Below are 19688 nucleotides of genomic sequence, written 5' to 3' on the forward strand. Positions count from 1 at the left end.
CATTTGACATAGTGTAGGTACCTCTTAAACACTATTTATTTGTACAGTTTAGTCTGTAATTATTTTTATTATTTCATTTATTATACTTATACACTTTGCCCTCTAGATACGATCCAGACTCCGGTTTAACGAGAATTCAGGATACTGATAATTTAAATGTTATAATTTACGTATTTATTTTTATTTTATATAGAGAAAAAAGTTAATTTACATACAACTTTTTTAATAATGTAAATGATATCAACAATAATAAATGTATAGGTACAATTATTTGAAACAATGAATACCTACTCCAGTACTCCACTACCGGCTCTACCCCCTAAAACCAAATGGATAATATTGTAATGTTTTTATCAAACATCAAAGTTTATAAGTTAAAATTTTTTAAATTCATAGTTGAAAGTTGTATGGTTCTAAATGTTCTAATTGTTAATTGTATATTATTTAAATTTTTACAAATTATTATGGAAAATATAGTTTTATTTTGTCTATTTTTAAAAGTACCTATAGGTAATTATATTTATATATTAACTTATTATTTATTTTTTATTTCTAATCTAATAGCTGATAGGTGCCTGCAGATTACCTACTGTAAAAGTGTAAAATAATGTAATATGTTGAAAAACATAGGCACTTAATAATTTATGAATATTTAAGCTTGAAGTGTCCTCGAAATAAGTTGATGTACTTTTAGCAATTGTTTTGTTTCTAATAACTTATTTTATTGTATCGCTGTTATAGATAAACAAGTTATTTATGTATAATATATTAAATTTAATATTTATACATAATACCATTACAAATAGCAGTTTGATGAGTGATGACTGTATTATATAATATTATATATATTGTTTAATATTTAGTACTATTCATATGTCAGTATTATAATACCTATAATGTATGTGTATCTATTTGACATCTAGCTGAATATATCGATATAAAATATATTAGCTATAATACCTACAATATTTAAGCTATACAGACAATTGTCAATGACAAATAGTGCATATAATGCATATTGGTATATTGCATATAGATAGTGGATACCTTAGTACCTGCTGGTATATATTATGTTTTCACAGTCTCACAGCTGCAATTACAAAATTGTTACTATAAAATATGTGTCCATATATCGTCGTATTGGACAAGGAAATTTATTTTATATCGTTTAGTGTTTACAGATGCTGAGATGCATAATCATAAAAAATTAGTTGAAAGCTAGTTATTAATTAATTTCTTCACATGATATTTTGTTAAACAGTAGCAATAACCTATAGGTAACTACTTACTAACTGATATTAATATATTTAATATTATACCCTATAGTCCAGGGATGGAAAATCCACGGCACGCAATCGGAACGAATTGGCATCAAGTATTAAACAAAACAAATAATTAAGAATTAACAAAGTAACGTTAATATATTATGTGCCTAAACTAACTATTTGTTTTATTATTTATTTTAATTATACAATAAAATTATGATATTTTTTTTCTTGCAATATTAAATATAATATATATATATTTTTTTCATAGCATGCCACTTGAAAAAAAAAGGTAATTTTTGGCACGTAGCGTTCAAATAATTTGCCACCCCTGCTATAGTCTATTATATACCCGCGCGGATACAAGGTTATATATAATTTGAATTTTGATGCAAAGAAAAATTATTAATACGCAAAATATTTATATATAGGTATATAATATTTATTTATTTATTTATTTCATTATTTATTTTAATTATTTTTGTTTTATATATACTCTAAATCTAAGTTTCAGTAGGTTTATTTTGTATCATTAACTTAATCATCGTTTAGTGATCTAGTTCTTTTTATCAGATCTGTTAATTATATAATTATTGTCAAATTTCAATTGTACTTATTACTTAATCATTTGTTCAAATACTTCAAAGAGCTTCCACTCGTTAAATTTACTAAATGAAATAATATATACCAATATCGGCAATATCATCATAAGAATCAAAACATATGTATGGGTAGCACACAATATAGAATATTTATGTTTAATGGGCAATGTAAACTTGGTAAAAAATACAAAAATATAAAAAAAGGATAGGGCATTTTAGCATCTAGTATGATATATTATATGTACATATTATTATTTTACTTGTAAACCAATAATACAAATATATAATAAACAAATAATTGTAAAATCAATAATTTTTTTTTTTATTTACTCTCAACAAAACAAAATACCCGATCTCATTCCCACATGGCCACATAATATTATGAGTTATGGCCAAATTTCACATGATTGTAAACATGCAATAGTCGCATACTTACATGGATAGTAATGTAGTATATATGAATAAATTAGATTAAAATACTATACTTAGTGGTTAATCATTTAATATTAATAAATATTTTATTACAAAGTAATTATAATTTAATTATAGGTAGATATCTAATTAGTAATTATAGTAATTATACTTATTATACTTATGAAGTTATGAGACTATAATATGACTTATTTTAGTTAAAACATATAATTATGGGTAATACATGAAAAAAGGCCGCAACAAAAGAAACGGGAATTTTGGTCTTTCTGATCGTCTGCAGTTTCATAAATGTAGGTTTTTTGTTTATGATCAAATGCGATTTTTATTATTGTGTTGAATGCTTCTTTAACCTTTGTTGAATCTTTTGCCGATGTCACGAAGTATGATAAAATTTCATTATCCCTGCTCCATAACTTAACCCATTCCTGATCCACCTATACATAATTATTAAATAATAATTGGCCATTGGTAAAATCATTAGAATTTACATTTGTCATAGGTACACATATTCATAGATATATACATAATTATTAGCAACAAGTAACAAAACCCATTTAAAAAGTAGATAATATTAAAGGTTAATCCTTTTATAACGAATGGCATTATATACAATAGGTATACGTATCCTCTTTAGAACATATATTATATATTGAATATTCATATGCAGTGGCGTATTTTCAATAATTTCTTGGGGAGGGGGGGATAAAATTTTAAAAAACCATTTGATAAAGCTTATTTGTTTCATTTTACTTTGAAACTTGGAATAAAGAAATAAAATAAATATAAACAATAATAATTTATAACTGAAAAAATGTCGTCCCGTTACCGTATCGCCGCAACGAATTTCTGCCTGGTCGACTACGTGTGACTACCGGTGCTCTACTATTATAGATTTTGTGGATTGTGGACAATGTTTTTATAATTTGTTTATCGACAACTCCGTACACACACAACCTACTGGTTAGGTATTTTCTTATAATTTATAAATAATATTTTAATTACAAACTTCTACGACGCGTTGGTGCATAGATCCATGTTTTTTTTAATTTGGGGGGAGGGGTTGAACCCGGGATCCCTCGTAAATACAACACTGTTTATACGCAATAAGCAAAATTTTTCCTTATCATTTTATAACTAAAAATTGATTTTTTTTTTATTAAATTCTTGTTTATTATTATATTTAAATCATAAATAAAAAATCAATAACAATATATTATATTACCATTATGTTATTTAAGTCGACTTTGTTACCGATAACTACAAATGGACATAATTTTCCATTAGGTATTGAGATCTCGTTAAGGAAGTCATCTCGCCAATAATTTAATGACTCAAAAGATTCTAATGATGTGACATCGTATACCAAAACGCAACAATCAGCACCTCGATAATATGGTACACAGCAAGAACGCAGTGACCGTAGTCCTGGCATGTCCCAAAACTGTAAATAAATATAAATCATTATAACATCAAAAAATTGACAATTTATGATACACATTCCTATAATAATTAATAATCATATTTCTTATATGTTACTGAAACTTGGAAGTGTCTACACTCTATACAGTATGGCACAGGCCACAGGCGCGATTCTAGGACTATATTTTCGTATGCGGGCAACAGTAGATATATATAGTTTTAACTGCAAATAATATTTCTCATTTCCTCCCCTCAAAATTTTTTTAATAAAATATTTATGCTTATAGCTTCCACAAATACCTTAAATATTAGCAGTAGGTACATTATAGTTTGTAGCTTGAAATCTTTATATTAATTATAATAGGTAGGTAATAGGTAATAAAGATTTTAAATATAAAAAAATAGAATAATCCTTAGTTTTTAAGTAATTAAGTATAATTATGCTTATTTAAATATATTTAAATTTAACTGTCAAAAAAGTAATTCAGACTAATTTTTAAAAGAATAGTAAAAGCTAAATTTAAAATTGGATTCTTCTATTTTTCATGCTTACAAAAACTTCAAGGGCAGAAGTTGGATCTCTTAATAATTTTCTGCGTTTTCTGTATCAATTGATAGTTTAAGGCTGCTTAATCATGCAAAACTTTTCATAGTAGATCTTAAATATGTCTCAACACGGCGTATGATGGAAAAACTGCGTTAGGTTATGTCAAATGACTCAAATGATAAAACATCTTATGTTTATATAAAAATTACATTTTTTAAATAAGTGGCATTAGAAATTTTGGTATGGCAGCTGCCCACCCTGCCCATACGCTAGAACCGCCATCCAAAGGCATGTCAAATGCTGATTGTCGCCAGGAATGTTAATAAATTAAAAAATATAGCTATAAACTATAGTTAATGTTGATATTCACGTGATGATTTTGGTGGATGTGGACACGTGTTTGGTTAATATGTTGATATATGTATATAAAATGCTTAAATTTAATTGAATCATTTGAATCATTGAACAATACATTATTATTGAATAGATTTATTATAATATATTTTTTGAATATACAAATTATTATTTAAAAATAATAATGGTGTGAATGATAATATTACAAATAAGTTTTAGTTTTAGTCCTAGAAATTGTATTTATTGTAGCAAGACAAACCTTCATGACATTTTAAAAAGTATAAAATTATATTTTTATACCCACCACTTTATGAGTTATTAAAAAGTTTTATAACTACCTGTTAGGGATAGTACATATAATTATCGATATTAAATATAGTATAGGTTTAAATGATTGAGGCGTCGATGATTGGAAAATTATAGTAATTAATATTGACAGAGCATTTCATAAATAATATATTATATATAACAGAAGATTCACGTTTTACGACAAATTTTTTTTTATTATGATGGAAATATTATATCTATAACTCTATAAGTATTAAGTATTAAGTATCTAGAAAAAATTTTGTTTAATTTCTTTGGTAGGTATATGGTATATTGGTATCTGCTATTTAGTAAACATGTTACTTATAAATTATAATAATTAAGGTAAATGTAAATAACTAAAAATAATAAAATATTTTAAGTCAATGTGGCAATTCAGTTATAAATTAATATAAATCATATAAAAAGTACCTATATTATGTATTTATGTTGTACATTAGATGTTATTATATTAATTATTATAAATGAAAAACTTAAAAAAAAAATTGTACCTGAATTGATACGATTGTACCATTAATCACAATTTCCTTGGTTGTAAAATTAGTTCCGTAGTTAGGTAGATTTGTACCTGAATAATACTTGCCAGCCAACAAAGAAGATTTTCCCACAGACGTATCACCCAAAATCACTATTTTCAGATTAATTTTCATTTCGAAATTCGAATGACTGATATTGCTCTACTCTACGATGTTCACTAACAAAACTAAGTCAACTACCATAATTAAATGCTGATCTACTATTACTGTTATAACATAATAATAATAATTATTTATGTATGTCCATTATCGTATTTTATATGATAAACAAATCAATCACATTTTTCAATAATGTACTACAAAGACTAGTAATTGATTGAAAATCAAATGCTTGTATTTACAACTGTATTATTAGTATTATGCATAATACATAAACATATTATATAAACAGCATGCTATTAACAAAAAAATAATGAAATATGTACAATAATAAACTAAGTCCATAGGCTAATTATAATTGTCATTTTCAGCATGTAAAACTTCAATTTAATAAAAAACAAAATAATATATAAACACAGGTGTATACAACAAATTATATAACATCATGACAAAGATATATGGGAAACTTGTGTAAAATCATCTTAAAAATATTAAAAAAAAAAAAAAAAAAAATTGGCAAGTGGGTACCGCTCTAATGTAACTACATTAGGTGTCATGTACTCATATGGGTCACAGTTAGTAGTCAGTAATGGATGTGTTAAATTTGAATTCAATGATATATCATCGTATATGAAAACGATCCTAAGCGAAGATGACGGTCCGTCAACCTACATTATACTAACTTCTTGTTGAGTATATAAAGTATATTTCATGATAATATACCAATAATACACCATTATGTTTTTTTGTTATAGCTATTAGTCATTCATTTTTCTATTGGTATTTGGTATTACGGTAGGTTGATTTATTTTTTTCCAAAAAATTGCATATATTATATTAATAGGTAGTATATTTAATTTTTATAATAATACATATTTATACCATTATTATATTATTATTGAAATTAACTTTTGAGTTGTTGTCATCTTACTGCAAAATATAGTGAATAGGTTTATTGTATAAATAGATAATAATATCTTAAAACTAATAATCAACATATTTATAAATAAAGTTCATAATAGGTACCTATAGGCTATAAGCAGTTTTGAATTCCCATGAATAACGTTTTGGATTATAACAAAAATAATTCAAATTGTAATTCATCGATAAAATTAAAATGTAATATAAATTATAATATGTAATTTCGTCCAAACTTGAACTTCAAGTATCTATTTTTTTTTTGTATTTGTAAATTTTGTTTTAGATTATTAAGTTCCAATATGAATTACTTATTAGGAATGTTATTTTACATTTTTAAATTTTTGATAAAAGAATTATGATTTAATAAATTGTTTAATACATAACACTTGTAATCCGATTTGAACATTTTTGTTAAAATTTAAAATTAAAATGCCTATGTTTTTTTTTAAATATTTTTATACAGATATAAGAACCATTTATGAGGAACCTTATATTATATCTTTAAACTTTTCGACTATTTCGTAAAAATATTTTTATTGATATTAAAAAAAAAAACCGAAAATTTCATTTGCTTATTTAAATAACTGAGTGAAAATATTTCTAAAATTAAACTATGTATATAAAATAATAATATAAACCATTGTTGAACATTTCAAGTATTTACGGTTATTTGTTTTTGAATTTTAACAGAATAAAGAGATTCATTATGTCGAAAACTTGTTTTGTGTAAAATATATCAGTTACGATTCTGAGCAAAGACGATCTGTCAGCATATATATTACTAAAATACTAAGTATTACATATTTTTATTATTATTATTATTTTTTTTTATTGGGGGATTTTGAATGACTGAAGTCTGGAGAAATATTATTATGACGTTTTGTTCTGGGCCTTTAGATCTATAGTGATGTTGCCATTGAGAACGGATTGACATCTCGTGATAACGTCACGGTCACATCACAGAATAGATCAAATGGTCACATATTTAAATTACCACTATCAAAGAGCTCCACTGCCTCCACTCTATATCCGCGCTTTACGGCGACAGAGCGTGCAGTATGTGTAGCGAACGAGTTGCAGATATCAGAAAGTCGAGGATGTCGGTCACACTGTTTCGACGCGCGTGCGCAACTTTGGAAAAACGCAACCGCCCGCCGGCCGCCATCGCCCATCATCGCGATCAATTCCAGTAGATAAAATATATACCTATAGGTATATTATAAACTGTAGTATTGTATTGATATTTATTATAATAAATATATAATATTATTAACATATTATATTATATAAGTATATCTACCTACATTTACGTATTATATTAATAAAATAATAATATGATACATCAGTTATTTTGTCGTGTCAGTGTCACTTGTAATTAATATTCGTAATCGTCTTAACGTTGTTTTCGCTACGGTAAAGTATCTCATTGCTCGCAGTCTTCAATAATTCTATCGTTATCCGTTAGTCGTTACTCGCGCGCGCGCACAACTGCTACCTCAGTATGTACTGTCGTGTATGATACTGGAAAATTAGACTACAACGTTTAGCGCCAGTATCCTTGTCCACCTACGGTTCCGTGAACGTATTGATAAGGACATAAGGCGTTTCGCAGTTTTCATTACCATTTACCGACGATTTATCGCGTGTATTATCCGCCGCCGCCGAAATGGACAAGAGGAAGTTGTCGTGAGTATATTGATAAAATAATATAAAATATAGCGCACCAATTATATATTGCCGTGTATGTGGTGTGGAGCCTACGATTGATATTTTACGAATTTACGATAAAAAGCCTCCTGTAATGGGTATTGATTGTGCGAATATTAAAACACCGTTGCACATGACAATTCGCCTTAACTTACAGCTGTCAGTGGCCGATGACAGATGTGTCACGAGAATGGTTTCAGTTTTTGTTGTACACTCAAATCCATTTATCTGTTCAGTTGATAGTATTCAAACTAGGTTTCAACAGTGTGCCATTTGTTGATTTGTGGTGAAACGGAGAAGAATAGTTAAATGATTTCAGTGTTTTCACAGAAACAGAATTAGATTTTCCCCCAAAAATAGTTTACCCATTAAATCAATACAAAATCTATTGCATGTAATTAGCAATTTCCTGATTACCCTTGGTAATTTATATTTATATAAACTAAATTATTATTAGCATTTGATACTGTTGTTTTTGCAATTTAAACGTTCATTGGGTTGTATTGTTTTTTCTTATTTATTAAGTAGGCAATAAAATCTTGGTAACACGTTAGCTTACAAGTTGAATATTATATTTAATGTCATATGGCACTATGTACTGTGAATCTATCTACATAGTATTATATTAGCTTTAAAGTATTATTTACCTACATATGGTTACCGTATTTAATTTTAAATATTTACCTAAAAACAAGAAGTTTACTTAATATTAGTGTTCAGTATCCTCTTCCCAATAACCCCCCCCTCATTGTCAAACACACTAGCCCAGTGATCTCTTTATTTAAATAAAATCAAGTTCTGAAGTGTATCAATGGATCCTTCCTTATCAAATTAATTTAGTTATATATGTGTACATGTCTTCAGATTTACTTATTGTGTTTTGTAAATACAGATTGTAAATTTTCTAATAAAGAAAATAGTATTTTAAATCTTTTTCCTAAAGTGTTATTATTAAAAATATTTTTTAAAGATATTTAACAAAGTATAAACACCAATTTCAAAATCACAGACATTGTTTTTAGATACATATTAATTGAGTCCATGTTTAAATACTGAATTTCCATCACATTAAAAAAAATATATCTTTCTTTCCTTTTTTACATACCTAGTTAGATTGTTAGCATTGCTTGCCACAATTCTTCAAGTATGATTAAGAATATAAATATTTTTTCATGTTAATTTTGATTAGATTGATGTGTGATTCAACAAATACAATCAAAAATACTTTTATATATATTTTATATTTTATAACTTTTATCTGTAAAAAGGCATGAGATCACAAATTTTTTTCAAGTTATCTGTATGTATTTATAAAATTGATTTTATACTTTACTCAATAAATCTCCTAGGACTGACTCGATTAGTATTTAGTTTCCCAACTAATGGACTCAATTTGTATATTTTTCATTTATATCTGGCTTGATTGATTTATTATATTTTTTTTTCTTATTCAGGACTCATTTACAATATACTGATAATATTATAGGTATAAGTATAACATTGTTGAAAACAATTAAAGGCAATATTCTTGTCTTTAATAACTCCTATTCTTGGTGTTTGGTAAGCATCATGAATCATGATATTACCTATTTTACATGGTCTTAAGTTGATACATATAAATTAAATAAAAATGTTTGTTATATATTTTATTGTATTTTAAATATACTAAGATGAATATTAGTCATAAATAATTTGGTCTAGTTTTATCTTTACTGATAAACTTTACAGCAGAAAAGTAATTAATTTCTAGAATTATTAAAAATAATTAACAAATAAAGAATAAATATAATTTATTACATACACTATACCTAATAAAAATAATTTTATTACTTAATTCTAATCTTAATATTAGTACCTCCTACTTGAGTAAGAAATAAAAATTCCAATGTGATATTATTTTATGTTTGTTTTTTCAATTTTTTGAATAAAATATAATAGTAGGTAAATAATGTATTTAATGTTTGGTAACATAAAATTTAATCCATTTTGGAGTAGATTGTTTCATTGACAGCTATACATATTTGATTTATTTGATTTTTATCTATAAAATCATGTATAACACTATGGTTTATACGATGTTTGACACTTTCCATTAGAGGCCCTTTAAAAAACACCTCTACTATGTATAATGCTCCATTAAATAAAAAACTTGGCATATATTTAGGTAATTCTGAGACACTCACTTCCATTGTTCCGACAGTATTTAAATTAATATTGTATGACACTAAACAGTTGATTGGTCTTACAGCCATTTTCACATCAAATTTATTGTTTAACATAGTAGCCCAAAGTTGACACTTAATTCCAAAACAAGTTGAATCATCCCAAATTACGTCTAGATGTTGTATAGTGAAAGACATTTCTATCCAAGTTTCCTCTTTTCCTGGGTGCACAATAACATTACCAGTTCGCTGAATATTTGATATTTTATCAATGCGACCACCAGATCCATCAAACAATCCAACTGAAAAATCATGTATTCCTGTTTGCAGCAAAGCTTTGTATCGATTTTCATGGCTGTTGTCACTCAATAAAGCATCAAAAAATGCATTTATGCTATTTTTTTTATCTGCTGCTGCAATAAGTAATATATTGAAAAATAAGTTAAAAAAACATATATTTAAAATCATTTTTAAATTTATTCCGAACATTTAATTCCTTTTAACTTTAAGGTTTGTATTCATTCAAATGAATACTAGCTATAGTTCACGAGACAGGATGTGTTATATTAAATTCATCTCTTGTAAAATGATTATTAAATAATATGACTGATGTTAACGTTCATGCTGAACAAAGATATTTTTAATCCCTTCCAATGTAAACCTATTAATTTTTTGAAATATGTTGGTTACTTATAAGCCATGATATAAGTGGGCAGAGGGGCACTCCCCTCATGGACGCAAGTTTTTTAATAGTGAATACATTTTTATCTATAATATATTTTATGCTATTATTTATCACTAGAATGAACAAAAAATATTTGTTTAGTACTTGATTAATATCAAAATAATAATAATAATAATAATTATTATTATTATATTATATAATAATAAATATTGGCAGTTGTATTATTTATGGTAATCAATTATCATTCATATTACAAATTCAGCAATATTATCATTATAAGAACTATTATTTCATTTCTTATTAAAGATTATTTCTATAGTTATTTTAAAGCAAAATTTAGTTCTTATTCAGCATTTATTAGATTATCTTATGTTTATTAATTATTGTTTATAATTATTAATTCATCATTTAAGTAAATGTATTTTTAAAGTTGGAAAAGATACTGATTCTGAGTAAAAACAATAAATTAAAATATAGGTACTTATTAACTTTTATAATTTGTCCAGGTAGAGAAATAGATGTAGATTATTTTTTAGAGAGCGATTTTTTCATTTTCTTATGTTTTTTAAAAAGTCATATGATTAAATCTGAATAAATGCTTTAATTTAAATACCACAGGTTAAAAAAAACTGTTCTAGTTTTTGATATACTTTAAAAATAATGGTTTTTATCAGTCTTTTCAGTCTCTTATATCTAATTTCTATTATTATATATTAAATTGTATTTTAAAATGTAATATTATAGTAAGTAGGTTATTAATTATTATTAATTTTAATTGAAAAATTTAATAAGAAAAATTGAAAAAAATAATTAATGATTATATTTATTAAAAATATTTTGTAGTTCTTATATTCTTGCGGAATTATAATAAGTCAATCACTTTAAGACACAACTTTACTTAAACAATAATGATTTAAACTATTAATTTTTAATTTTGTTTAGAACGTCTGGAGATTCTCTTTATGTTACCCTGAGTTTAGCAAAAACAGCAGAAACAGAAGAAATTAAGAAAACTTATCGAAAACTTGCATTAAAATTTCATCCAGATAAGAATACTGGTAACCCAGAAGCAGAAGAAAAGGTATGTTACTTGTTTTGAATTGAATTGAATTTTGAATTTTATTTTTATCGAATTATTGATAGTATATATATATTTTTTATATACATTATTATACGCACATTAATACAAAAATATTTATCCTATAAAAAATATAATAATTAGATTTAATAACCAAATTTTATTTTTGTGATACATAATGAAAGTAAATTTATTTTTGTCTTTAGTTCAAAGAAATCAATAAGGCGTATAGAATATTGACGGATCCAAGCAAACGTAATATATACGACAATTATGGTTCTCTTGGATTGTATATTGCGGAGCAGTTTGGCGAGGAGAATGTCAATGCTTATTTCTTTGTCACTTCAAAATGGTGCAAGGTATGTGAATATTAATTTTTGTTATTTTTGTCATATACATTTATGATATTGTATAACATCTCTCTAATTTTCAATTATTATTTTTCAGGCTTTAATAATTGGATCTTGTATAGTTACTGGATGTTGCTGTTGTTTCTGTTGTTGTTGTTGTTGTAATTTCTGTTTTGGAAAGTTTAAGCCAAATGTACCTGAAGATCAACAAGCAAATTATACAAATTTACATGTAAGTATTCAAAATCATTAAAATGTTTTATTATTGATATTCGCATGCAGTCAGTTTTGGAAATGTTAACAATAAACCCAGGTTCCAGGTTTGTTTTATTTGGCTAAGGGCACTTGTAAGCATGTTCTATAACAATAAAAAAAAAAAAATTTATACCTAATAAAATTAGATCATTTGTATTAAATATTTCAATAGTTTTGATGGAACTTATAAAAATTAATTGTCTATAAATTAAATCAATAATTGGAATAAATATTATATTACAGTAGTTGGTTAGGTTTTATGATAAAATTACAAATTCATAACATTGAACAAGTAAATTTCATTTTATCTTATCACAATATTTAATATTATTGTATAAATCACAATTTGACAATAGATACAATATAGTACTATTACTAGTGAATAAATAACATAATGTACAACAATGTATTACATTTTGAATTACTAAATGAATATTAATTTCATATCATTCTAAAAATGTTTTTTATCATGAATAGTTTATAAAATGGTTGCAAGTTTAATAGATATTGAAACAAACTTATTTAAACAATTATAATTTTACTACCTTGTAGCCTGTGATCGGTTTTTCGAGATTTTTTTATAGAATGTCAAATAGGATTTATTTGTTTTGTGAACAAGAATATGTTGATTTACAACTGAAAAGTAATTATTGTTAAGTTAAAAAATTATACTTAATAGTAAAAAAAAATTTAAGCAATTTTAATTCACTAATTTAGAATAAAATTTTATTCCTAATGTCTATCATAATATTCCATAATGATTTAAAAAACAAATACTGTTATGTACAGTATATGAGTAAAAATACGTTTTGGGGACAATCTATCAACTTTGGAAACTAAATTAGTTTATCTAAGTGTACTTACTGGTAAGTGGTACTATATTTGTTATAATTTTTTGGTACACTTAATTAAAAATTATTATTATTATTCTCAATAATATTAATGAATAGAAAAATGCATTTTTAACGAGACTTTAACAGTTTACTAATAATAACAAGGTATGTAGATACTTGAATATCTTTTAAAATATCCATACTGTGTATAATGTGGAAGTATGAATACACAGTAATCATTTTTAATAAACTACCATATCATCAAAAAACTCATATTTTTTCACCAAGTATTGTATTGTTGAATGTTAAAAAATTTAAGAAAACGCATTTAAAAAAACGTTTGTATTTTTTTGTCTTAAGCATAGTAAATCTATATTCATTTTACAGTTAATATTTATAATTAATATTAGAGAAAATTTTAAATAGTATTTAATTTGTAAAAGAGTATAGTTTAAGTTGTGCCATAGCAAAGCATTTTTTTTCCAATATTTATATTAAAACAAAAAGTTATATTAATTAAAAAAAAAAAAAAATTGCTCAGGTAGTTTACATTCTCTTCTATACAAATTTGATAATACATAATTGTACATTAATATTTATTATAAATAAATAGTAGTTGAATATGGTATATAGATTTACTTAGTTACATATATGGATATCAGAGACAATACTTGTGGTGCAGTTTCTTCTTAAACACATTATGTAAATATTTGAATGCAGTGAAATAGTTATTTAATTTTTACTTGTATCACTATTCTTCTATTTATATATAAATTATTTGAGATAATTACAAATTTAAGATGTTGACATTTAACACTATTCGTATTTGTAATTTATTTTAATAATAAATTAGTAGATGTTTTAATTTACCTGACTATAATACTATATACTGCACTGAATAATAATAAAAATAAGTTGTTAATTTTAGAATTTTCCATTCTATCATAGTATAATATATATCTGAACCTGACACATTTCTATTAAAGCTTAAGATTTTAGTTCTGTTAAAATATATCTACATTTTTATTGCCATACCATTAGTTGCATGCTAACAATACGTCTTTAAAATACTATAATATTTGTATTTAAATTAATTGTTATTTGACATATAGTTGACTACATATCATGTAGTTTTATTATTTTTGAATATCATTGGTCCCATTTTTTGCATTTAATGTTTGCTTGTTTTCGGTGTTTTATTTTGTAGAACGATGGAGCAAATTCAAATATAGATGGTATACATAAAAAGGTAATTTTTGTATAATTTGTTATTTAAAACAACAAATAAATGTTTATATATTATGTAATTTTAGTATACTATGTACCATGTACTAATAGTAATATTAGTTAAAACATATTTTATAATTATTTAGTTAGTATCATTATATCGCCAATAAATTTATATTTCATTACAAATTGAAACTACTTGTAGTTAGTTTTATTCATATATTTTATAAAAGTTGCATATAGAAAAAAAAATTATAAAAAATAGTAACTAATAGCTTTTTCTAATTACTAATTTAAAATAAATAATTATATTACTAATATTGAAGATGATTAGGTGTTAGAATACCATACAAATTTATATTATTAGAACAGCTCACCTATAATAAAATTTGAACTGCACTTTCTTAAACTAATGGAATTTTATCTCATTTATTATAAAATTATTAATACTATTTAAATATGTTATTCTATGTGTTTTAGATTTTGAGTGGAGCAATGAATGTATTAATCTGTTCTTTTTTGTCTATCATCACTTTTTGTGGCAATTAAAATGTTTTGATTATTAACTTTAGGGCTGGTTTATGGTTGTTTATTGGATTTTATTGGTACTTTGGAGGGGTCAGTACTTTTTTAAATAAACGATAAAATAAAAAACAAGAATTTTTTTGCAAAAACCAGTATTCAACAAAATTAATTTTATTTTTTTCTACGTAACTTAAAATGAATAATGGGAGATACTTAAAATGTTCACGGTTATAATACTATATACATAAAATAACATTTTTAATATATTATTAAATAATAGATTTTTGGCAAAACTTAATTCTATCTACCTCATTGTAAAATAAATTAAACTATTTTAATAGCAATATAAATATTCCATATAATATAGGCTGATAGATTATATTCGCTCAAAGTTATTTTTTGTGTATAATGATTTATTATTGAATTAAAATTTAATACATACATTAAATTGAAATATTCCTATGATACGATATATTCGAAAAACTACCGTACAGCATAGCAGTTTTCTACTTACCACTTTTTTTAAATTTAGTTTTCATACTAACCCATAATGATTTTATTTAAATAATTATGAATTAATATGATAATTATTTACATTGTTATGCTAAATACTAATATTCCTCTATAATAACATAAAAATATATTGTATAATATGTTATTTATAAGTAATTTGTGGTGATAAAGAAGTTTTGGAATGAAATAACTTAGCAATATTAACATTTCATCTGATAAATTTTAACCTACAAAATTGGCACTAACTATTTTTTCTACCATAAATTAATACTTTATATTAATATGGAAATTTATAAAATAATAATTTGTTTAATTTTTAGTTTTAATTGGGATATGGTTACTTAGTAAATATATAAATGCATTGTTTGCTTGCTTACCAACAATGTTAAAAATATGCTATTTATATAAAATAAGTTAAACAAAAAAATAAATGAGTACCTATACTTTATTTTAAATGAATTTTTTAAATACTAATTTTGTTTTAAGCTAATTACTAATGTATGTATACCATGACAAATTAATAAAAAAATGTCATTATAATTTTTTACATTTAGGTATTAAACAGTGGTGCCGATTTCATTTGAAATACTCAAGACAAAAAATTGCATGAATAAATATTTATAAAATATCATCCATTCTCTTACTAAAGTTAGGCAATACATATTACTAATATAAATGCTTTATTATTATTATAAATATTTTATTATAATACTTCTATAGGTTTATATGAGCCACCCATTTGCATTCTACCTACCCATTGATATAGGATCGACACCACTGTTAATGATTATTGAATACAATAACAATTACTCATAAATTATATTCATGTATAACATATGCTTATTATTTAGGAGGATAGTGAAGATGATGTTATAGTGAATCAACCATCTTCTACAAACAATGCTACTGGAGGTGCAGCACAGCATAGTAACGCGTTTGCCATGCCGCCACCGCCTTCAGCCAACGAGACTACTGCACTGAATCCAGATGGTACTCCTACAAAGTACTCTGCAAGCAAATAAATTTTCTTTGAGTCATTAAAGCCCGTCCCTTCAGACACATAATTCTCAAGTATGACAGAGTAATTGTCTTCAATTACTGTTTTCCGGTGGATTTTTTTCACAGAGCATTACAATAAATCAATTTTTTCATATTCATTAATCACATTTTTAAATTTCAAGATGATTTTAATATTTTGATTAGTTGTATAAAAATGTACTACCAATAAGTGTGTACGTATAAATTTTCCTTGTGTGTTTTTCTCCTATAGCTTTTACATGTATTTAATTATGCATAGTTAATAACTAAATAAATATAATATTATTATGTAAACCTGTTTCAAAATGTGCCAGTTTTTTTTTTTTAATTCTTTTATATAGATTCTTATAAAAAAATAATATAACTGCTTTAATTAAATCAATTATATGATTTGAACTATGTAGAAATTTGTTTTATTCATTACAAATAAAAGAAAACAAACTTACACTTATCGACTGAATTTCCAATATACACACACACAACTAAATTAAATTTGTTTTTATTATACTTTGTGAATATTTATACAATGTTGAACAACTTATCCTAACAGGGCAATTTGGTTAATACTTTATATTAGTTCTAATATATATATACATAATAGATATTAGTCACAAATACATCAAGTCATTTATAATAATTTAGATTTTTTTTATTTTAATGTTTTTTGGCATGTGATTTATTCTATTTTAATCTAGCCTAATTTGATATTAAGAAATACCTATTTTAAATGTATAATTACATTTTAATCATTAACATTATTCATAGCTTATAATTATACAATTATTCATTAATCATTTTAATATGATACAATAATAATCTATTCAGTTTTACATATTTTGTTTATTATTGTATTTGCTACTTGTTAAAGAAAAAACCTGTGTTCGTGAACAATTCGTTCTGATTTTTTATGTTAATTATTATTTTTATAATTATTTTTTAAAGTTTTGTTTACACAAAGAAAATAATTAGTGATAGCCAATATTAATTATTCTACTGATTCTATATAAACAAAGTGAGATATATTAGAGATAACATTATCTTGTATATTTTTTTTTTGTTCATAGATACTCTGTTTTAAAATATAATTATTTCATTTATACATTAATATTCTGTGACTTGTGTTATTTAATAGAGAATTTTTCATTTTTTGTTTATAATATTTAAGTTGTTTAAGATTTTTGAATCTCCTCCAGGAATACATATTGTGTAAATAACAGAACTACATTTGTTAAATATTATTAATGTATTACCTTGCAGAAATTATTTGAATTTTTCATGTGCAGCATTAGTTTGGTATAGACAGTTTTAAGTTAATCATTTTTTTATTTTGTACTTTAATATCATCTACTACTATTTCTAAACAATAATAACAATATTATATTCTTTACAGATTATTGTTATTTTTTAAATTTTTACTCGTATATCTCTTTAGTGCACCTATAATCATGCTATTATTTTATATGTAATTTATAAGCTACTTTCATCTAATGAAAATAATCTTTACTGAACAAGCAAAATACAAATATTCTAAAATAGGTGTAGACATCTTATTTTGATTTTTATCTACTTAAAAAAAATAAGTTAGATTGGTGTGTTCTACTATACTACTATTTTACTATTATTATTTTTTATGTGAAATATAATAAATAAATTATAAAATACAATACATTTTAGTTTATCATATCTTAAGTTTTTTGTTAAATGTAATATGTAAAGTATAAAATCATAAATTTGTTGGTTAAAATGATAGAGATCAATGTGCCATGAACACAATTGATAAAAGTTATTAGTAAGTAAATATACCTCAAGTCTAATAAACTGATAGGCATAGTGGTGTAATTGATACTTTTTCATGGGGTGTGGAGTATACGTTTTTATAGTTATATGGGTTGGCTAAGCCTCCCACACACCCACAGGGGCGTCATTTCAACTTTTTGAAATGTATGCTAACAACAAAGCAGGCCAAATAAATATATACTATAGTTATAATAAAAATGTAATTCTTCATCAATATAATGATTTAATATAATATCAATATTGTATACATACCTAATAATCCCAAGTTAATACCTACCTACCTACACTATTTTATTTTAAATTTAATTATTTATATTTTATAGACAGTATGGAAAATAAAAAAAATCCTGAAATTTTGAATCACATAAGTTATTTAATATAAACCAAATAATATTTTATTTTTTAATTATTTAATTTAAATAATAACATAATAATACATATTCAATAAAAATAATTTATAGTATGTTTACTATTGGTATTGTGATCAGTGGGTATCTTCTGTTTTTCATTTTTGCAAAATCATCAACTGCATCATTCAAATTTATTTGTTTTGCTACTTCAATTTAAGCTCTAAGAACCATTAAATCGTTTAATCTTTTATCTCCGATTGATGTTCTTGAAATTTTTATCCTTTTCAGTCAAAAAAAGAAGCGCTTATTTGATGCAGTTGTCACTGGTAGGTATTGTTAGCATTATTACATACAATATTTTTATTGTTTAAGGAAATGCAAGTGGTAGATTAAAAAAAAATATTTAATATTAATTCTTATTTTAGTTGGGACTTGTTTTTTAGTTCTAATGTTGCCTTAATTAAAGAAAATGCCGATGGCAGGCTAAAGAATTAATTTGAAAACCTCTATAGTGGTCTATGAACTTCATTAACAGTAACACATTCTTCATGAAGAAAGTCAGCATTTGTATAGTCAAATACGTTAATTATGTCAAAAATTTGTTCATTTTTTGAAATACGTTAATTTAACTGCGTTGCAATCCTAAAAAATAACATATACTTAATA

General features: G+C 24.3%; 3 protein-coding genes across 4 annotated transcripts; 1 reads left to right on the plus strand and 2 right to left on the minus strand.

Annotated features, from left to right (window-relative positions):
* Positions 1-2352: 2352 nt before the first annotated feature.
* On the minus strand, positions 2353-5671 carry LOC132929530 (ras-related protein rab7-like). Its single transcript, XM_060994924.1, has 3 exons — positions 5438-5671; positions 3522-3740; positions 2353-2733 (listed from the first exon to the last, which is right to left on the minus strand). Exons 1-3 carry the CDS (start codon positions 5594-5596, stop codon positions 2497-2499), a joined length of 615 nt encoding a protein of 204 aa, XP_060850907.1. The 5' UTR covers positions 5597-5671; the 3' UTR covers positions 2353-2496.
* Positions 5672-7721: 2050 nt separating this feature from the next.
* Positions 7722-18264, plus strand: LOC132929529 (dnaJ homolog subfamily C member 5 homolog). 2 transcript variants are annotated; one of them, XM_060994921.1, is made up of 6 exons: positions 7722-8188; positions 11999-12137; positions 12341-12493; positions 12582-12716; positions 14780-14821; positions 16689-18264. In XM_060994921.1, exons 1-6 carry the CDS (start codon positions 8169-8171, stop codon positions 16857-16859), a joined length of 660 nt encoding a protein of 219 aa, XP_060850904.1. In that variant the 5' UTR covers positions 7722-8168; the 3' UTR covers positions 16860-18264. The 2 variants fall into 2 exon arrangements, with proteins under 2 accessions (XP_060850904.1, XP_060850906.1); XM_060994923.1 differs by lacking the exon at positions 14780-14821 and having other exon boundaries at positions 7727-8188.
* LOC132930835 (uncharacterized) lies at positions 9432-10965 on the minus strand. Its single transcript, XM_060996908.1, has one exon. The coding sequence runs from the start codon at positions 10858-10860 to the stop codon at positions 10186-10188; it is 675 nt and encodes a 224-aa protein (XP_060852891.1). The 5' UTR covers positions 10861-10965; the 3' UTR covers positions 9432-10185.
* Positions 18265-19688: the final 1424 nt, after the last annotated feature.

This window comes from Rhopalosiphum padi, chromosome 4 (genome assembly GCF_020882245.1).
Source record: "Rhopalosiphum padi isolate XX-2018 chromosome 4, ASM2088224v1, whole genome shotgun sequence".
NCBI lineage: Eukaryota > Metazoa > Arthropoda > Insecta > Hemiptera > Aphididae > Rhopalosiphum > Rhopalosiphum padi.

What these genes read in the sequence shown, in the direction of transcription:
- LOC132929530 (XM_060994924.1), bottom strand. Translation starts at nt 5,596, where the DNA reads ATGAAAATTAATCTGAAAATAGTGATTTTGGGTGATACGTCTGTGGGA. An exon ending in GTACAATCGTATCAATTCAG is followed by an intron (nt 3,741 to 5,437) that starts GTACAATTTTTT and finishes ATTTATTTACAG; the next exon opens with TTTTGGGACATGCCAGGACT. An exon ending in TCGACTTAAATAACATAATG is followed by an intron (nt 2,734 to 3,521) that starts GTAATATAATAT and finishes AATTATGTATAG; the next exon opens with GTGGATCAGGAATGGGTTAA.
- LOC132929529 (XM_060994921.1), top strand. Translation starts at nt 8,169, where the DNA reads ATGGACAAGAGGAAGTTGTC. An exon ending in TCACTTCAAAATGGTGCAAG is followed by an intron (nt 12,494 to 12,581) that starts GTATGTGAATAT and finishes ATTATTTTTCAG; the next exon opens with GCTTTAATAATTGGATCTTG. An exon ending in TAGATGGTATACATAAAAAG is followed by an intron (nt 14,822 to 16,688) that starts GTAATTTTTGTA and finishes CTTATTATTTAG; the next exon opens with GAGGATAGTGAAGATGATGT.
- LOC132930835 (XM_060996908.1), bottom strand. Translation starts at nt 10,860, where the DNA reads ATGTTCGGAATAAATTTAAAAATGATTTTAAATATATGTTTTTTTAAC.